This window comes from Otolemur garnettii, unplaced genomic scaffold (genome assembly GCF_000181295.1).
Source record: "Otolemur garnettii isolate 467f Iridium unplaced genomic scaffold, OtoGar3 scaffold00087, whole genome shotgun sequence".
Classification (NCBI taxonomy): domain Eukaryota; kingdom Metazoa; phylum Chordata; class Mammalia; order Primates; family Galagidae; genus Otolemur; species Otolemur garnettii.
The window spans coordinates 2,780,341-2,785,854 of record NW_003852482.1 but is presented as its reverse complement, the minus strand read 5'-3'; the positions used below and the strand labels follow the sequence as shown (position 1 = coordinate 2,785,854).

The 5,514-nt window shown below is 58.3% G+C and overlaps 1 protein-coding gene across 1 annotated transcript; it reads left to right on the top strand.

The window, feature by feature from the left end:
• Nucleotides 1-1,258: 1,258 nt before the first annotated feature.
• Nucleotides 1,259-2,308, top strand: FAM163B (family with sequence similarity 163 member B). Its single transcript, XM_003794856.2, has 2 exons — nucleotides 1,259-1,374; nucleotides 1,852-2,308. Exons 1-2 carry the CDS (start codon nucleotides 1,282-1,284, stop codon nucleotides 2,281-2,283), a joined length of 525 nt encoding a protein of 174 aa, XP_003794904.1. The 5' UTR covers nucleotides 1,259-1,281; the 3' UTR covers nucleotides 2,284-2,308.
• Nucleotides 2,309-5,514: the final 3,206 nt, after the last annotated feature.

Below are 5,514 nucleotides of genomic sequence, written 5' to 3'. Positions count from 1 at the left end.
TATGATTCAAGTGGTTTTATAATCCAATTTCTATTAGCTACAAAGATGCTTATTAAAACATTGCTAAAAATATTTTTTAACGTAAGCCATCCAAATATCAAAAGCCATTGGTTTTCATTTCAGCAAGATGAAAAAGTTCTGGTGATCCGCTGCTCAGTGGTGGGACTTCTTGCTACTGAACTGTACACTGGATGGTTCAGATGGTAAACGTTATGTGTATTTTACACAATTACAAATTTAAAAGCAGTCGGGGTGCAGTGGCTCACACCTGTAATCCCAGAACTTGGGAGGCAGAGGCGGGTGGATTGCCTGAGCTCGGGAGTTCAAGACCAAGCTGAACAAGAGTGAGACTCCATCTCTAAAGAAATAGCCAGGTGTTGTGGCAGGCACCTGTAGACCCAGCTTCCTATGAGGCTGAGGCAAGAGAATCACTTGAGTTCAAGAGTTTGAGGTTGCTGTGAGCTAAAATGCCAGGGTACTCTACCAAGGGTGACAAAGTGAGACTCTGTCTCAAAAAAAAAAAAGAAAAGAAAGAAAGAAAAGAAAAAGAAAAATTGAAAAGCAACAATATTGCTTATAGTGGACTATGGTTAGAAACTGTATTGTGGAAGAAAGTTTAATGTTAAGGCTCAGCGCCTGTAGCACAGTGGTTATGGCGCTGGCCACATGCACTGAGGCTGGCGGGTTTGAGCCCAGCCCCGACCTGCTAAACTGACAACTGCCACAATAATATATCCAGGCACAGTGGCGGGTGCCTGTAGTCCCAACTACCTGGGAGAGAATTGCTTAAGCCCAAGAGTTTGAGGTTGCTATGAGGTGTGACACCACGACACTCTACTGAGGGTGACGTAGTGAGACTCTATCACAAAAAAAAAAAAAAGAAAATCTAATGGTATGGAAAAATAAGGGTAACCTTTTGAGGTGACAATGCAGGCAGGTTATTAATCGTATGTTCAACTTGACTGTGTTTGGGTACATTTTTAAATGTGTGAACTTGCAGGGCCCTGTCCCCCAGAGTGCACTGTGTGAAGGTGCTGGGGAGTGCCATGCTAGTGCACCCACCTTTATGGATGTGGAAACTGAGGCTGGGAATGGGAAGAGGCCAGCGCGGCAGAGCAGGGCCTGGAGCTCCTACCACGCACCTGTGCATCCTAGGGCATCTTCCTGTCCCCTCAGGCTTGTCTTCTCAGTGTTCTGAAGCAGTGAGGGTGACTCGCCATGAGAAGCGGTGGCTGTGAGGTTGTGGCCTGTGTTGCAGGCCGTTGATGGAGAAGGGGGCGGATGACAGCCGGGACGGTGGTGATCACCGGGGGCATCTTGGCGACTGTGATCTTGCTCTGCATCATCGCGGTCCTGTGCTACTGCCGGCTCCAGGTACTGCCCGGGGAGCCCCGTGGGCGGCTCTGCCCAGGGAGGAGAGGGTCGGGACCCAGGTGGAGGGGAGAGAGAAGCAGGGGCAGAGGAGGCCCATGGCAGATAGCCCTGGTGGGCCCCACGCCCCCTGACCACACCCCGCCAAGAGAGAGGAGTCAGCCAAGAACAAGTGCCCTCCCCGGAGCACACCCGACCCATGGCTCCCGCAGAGGGCAGGCTGCACAGCCAGTGCCCATGAACCCTAGCTCTGTGGCCTAGGCTGCCTGCTCCTGTGCCCCAGTCTCCCTACCTGCAAAATGGAGGGGGAGTGAGGGGCAGATCTCGGCAAGGGCTCGTGCTGCCAAGCAGGAGCTCATGTCCCAGCGGCTCCTCTCCTGCCGCTGGGCTGCCGGTGCACTGGGTGGTGCGGTCACTGCCACTGGGCTGCTGGTGCGCCGGGTGGTGCGGTCACTGGCCCTCCACACACACCCCCTACAGTACTACTGCTGCAAGAAGGACGGGTCGGAGGAGGAGGAGGAGGAGCCGGACTTCGAGGTGCACTCACACCTGCCGCCGCTGCACTCCAACCGCAACCTGGTGCTGACCAACGGCCCCGCGCTGTACCCGGCCGCCTCCACCTCCTTCAGCCAGCGGTCCCCGCAGGCCCGTGCCCTCTGCCGCAGCTGCTCCCAGCGAGAGCCACCCGCCTTCTTCCTGCAAGAGCCGGAGGAGGAGGAGGAGGAGGAGGAGGAGGAGGAGGAGGAGGACGTGCTCAACGGTGGCGAGCGTGTGGTCTACAAGAGCCTCAGTCAGGAGGACGTGGGGCTGTCCCCTGGGGGCTTCGGGGGCCTGCAGGCGCTCAACCCCAACCGCCTGTCAGCCATGCGGGAGGCCTTCTCCCGGAGCCGCAGCATCAGCACCGATGTGTGACCTGCGCCTGCCATGCCTGGGTGCCCTGAGACCATGATGGGCTTCCCAGGGTGCTCCAGCCCAGCCCTGGGCCCGGACCCACATCCCTGTCCTCTTGCAGGCCCAGGCTTGGGAGCCCAGGGGTGAGGCTCACTGAGCAGGGGCAGGTGTGCCCTGGAGGAATAGGGCCAGCTGGGGCCAGGCTGGAAGGGACATGGGTCACTCATCCCTGCTAAGTGAAGCAGGCAGGGCATGGCCAGGGTGCTCACGCACTGAGGCCACCAGGCCACGGTGAAGGATAGTGGGAGTAAGGCCTCCTTCTCAGCCCCACAGCCCAAACTTGGCACGGCCCCCTTCCCTGGCACTCAGCCCTTCTGCTTACACAGACAGGGTGAACACTAGGGTCCTTGCAGCCCAGCCTTCCCTGGGAGCCTGGACCAAGGATTATCCCCACACCCTGAAGACAGGAGCCCACTTTCTTTTCTTTGGAGACAGAGGCCTCACTTTTTTGCCCTCGGTGAAGTGCCATGGGGTCACATCTCTTGCCTCAGCCTCCCAAGTAGCTGGGACTACAGGCGCCCACCACAATGCCTGGCTATTTTTGTTGTTGCAGTTTGGCTGGGGCTGGGTTTGAACCCGCCACCCTCGGTATATGGGGCCAGCGCCCTACTCACTGAGCCACAGGCACTGCCCGGAGCCCACTTTCTACGTCCTCTTCCCCCTTCTGCTCCGTCTTTACCTCTCTCTCCCTCTCCCCTCCCCTTCTCCCACAGTGTCCCTCCCTCTCAATCCACCCAGGTACACACACACACACTTGCAGCTTCCAGGGCTGAGACACTGGGTGTGCTAAGCTCTGCACAGGGACAGGTCCCCCTAGGAGGGATAGTTCCAGTGACTGAGTTTTTGGTGAAAGAAGGTGCAGAGAGAGGGAAGAGGCTGAAATGCCACCCAGTCCTCTGACAGAACTTCCCCGACAGGCAGGAGCTGGAAGAAAGAGGCTCTTGAGGCTGAGGGGGTCAGAGACTCCCCGCTCCCCTCAGCCTCCACCTCCTGCCTTGTGTGATGAGGGAAAGGTCTCAGAGAACCCTTTGGGTCCTGCTCCACCCTCTGGCCTGCCTCCTGCTTCTCAAGAGGGTCTGGGAGCCAGGCACTGGGCCACGACAGGCCATGTGGAGACCCATCAGGTCCACTCTCCACCAGGCTCCAGCCAGGCTCAGGGCTGCAGGGCTCCTTACCCACTCCCTAGCTCCCTCTGTCTGCTGAGGAAACACTGCCAGGTAGATGGCACCCAGAGACATGCCCAGCCCAGGACTCCAGCATGGGGAGTGCGGCATGCTCTGCTGCAAAAGGATTTTCTCTGTCTGCGGTGTGCTCACAGCCCTTCCCTCTCTAGGGCCCTGTGGCCTTCTGCCTCGGCCAGTGGGCAGACAAGCCCCCAGCTAAGGCACTTCCTAAGAGACAGGCTTTGGGGCCAGTGGCCTGGCTTCCTGCTCTCATCCCACAGCACCCTGAGGCTTGGGTGAAGACTTAACTATTTTTGGCATCCTCACTTTTTCCTTCTCTTCCTTTCTCCTGCCTGGTTGGGGCATGCTGACGGATTCGGCTGAGGCCCCTGAGCCATCTCCCAGCTTCCTCTTTCCCACCCTCCCAGTGGAGTTTGCTTCTGATGCATCAGCTTGGGGGGTGGGCGGGTGGGGGGCCAGGAGGCAGCACCTTTGCGCTGTTCTGTTTCCCCTTCCCTTCCTTCCTGTTCCCGTCCCCTATGTAGACACGTAGGTCTCCAAAAAAAAAACGAGCACCCATCATCCCAGCTCGCCCGGCTCCACTGGGGGCCTGCAGGGGACTCCCCAAGGAAAGCAAAGCCAATAAAACGTGTCTCCCACTTACCTGATGAGTCTTTAGTCTGCCAGGGTACACCGGTCCAGACCCCTCTCTGCAGCTCCCCGGGAAGGGCCGGCAGGGGGGCTGCCAGGCGAGGGCCCCCCACAGCGACTGTGCTTGAGTTTGCATTTCCCTGGGTAGCTGTGCTGATCTTCCAAGATCAGGAGCCCCCAAGCATGAATCTGAGCCCTGGGAGAGCAGGTTGTGGGTGACCAGCTGGGTCGTGGGACTGTGCCTCCCTGAGCCTGTTTTGACACCCACACGATGAGTGATGGCACCTGCATCGGGGCTCTTAGGAAGATGAAGCAGGCGGTGCTGATGGAGCACATGGCACAAGGCCTGGCATACAGTTAGTGCACAATAAGTTCTGGCAGAAGGGAGGGTGGGGGAGGGAAAGGAAAGCAGAGATGATAATGGGCATGGATGAGGTGCAGAGGACAAGCCGGAGCCCTGGGCCCTGGGCACTCAGCACAGCCCTGGCCAGGCTGGTGCCCTGCAGAAAGCCCATCACAGGCCTTGGCTTCTGGACTCAGGGACTGAAAAGAAACTCTGGTGGCAGGTGCTTACTTTTCCCCTCAGTGCCCAGGCACACAGACACACAGACAAGAACACATGGGACGTGCCTCAGTTTCCCCAAACCCCAAATCTTGGGAAGCTGTCCCTATCTGGGATAGGTTGACCCGAATTGTAGTAAGCAGCCTATCAGCACCCCCTCTCTACTGTTGGTGCCCCCAAAAGACACTTTTGTGGCCCTGCTCGGCCCAGAGATGAGTGTGCTTCCCAGGGCAGGCGCACAGCCCACCCCACCCCCCAGCCCCTCCACCAGGCTCTGTTCGGTCATCTTGCTGTACCCTCCCATTTATGCTCTTCCTACCCTCTCATCTGGGAAAAGCCACTATTGCTGCTGGGGCCCTCACCCAGGGCCAGGTCAGGGGCCTCCAGGAACCCAGACACAGTGGGTGGGTGCTGCCTCCTGGCCGGGCTGCCTGCTTAGCTCCAGTCCCTCTCTGCTCCCCCTGAGGAGTTCTCCTCCTGGGGGCTCTGGTGACCAGCATTCCCCCAGGTTCCTCCAGGCCATCCCTGTTCCCCTGCCCCTCAGGCCCTATATCAGGTGATGACAGACTTAAGATTTCAGCTCCATCTGGCCTCTAGCCCCATGTCCTGATGCCCCCAACACCTCTCACTGATGCCCCACTGTCTCTTGCCCCTTGCCTGCTCTGGCCACCTGACCGCTGTCCCCTCAGAGCAGGTACCATGGTCCGTACTCATCCAAGGCCTTGCTGAGCTAGAGAGACCCCTTGTGGCTGCACTCAGCCCTCTGTGTCCCCCAGCTGCCCATACCTTGGGCCAGAGGCCACTGAGAGCCCATGA

Bases quoted from the DNA above. Each gene is read 5' to 3' on its own strand.
- FAM163B (XM_003794856.2), top strand. From the start codon at position 1,282: ATGACAGCCGGGACGGTGGTGATCACCGGGGGCATCTTGGCGACTGTG. The intron at 1,375-1,851 runs GTACTGCCCGGG...CACCCCCTACAG, and splicing joins TGTGCTACTGCCGGCTCCAG to TACTACTGCTGCAAGAAGGA.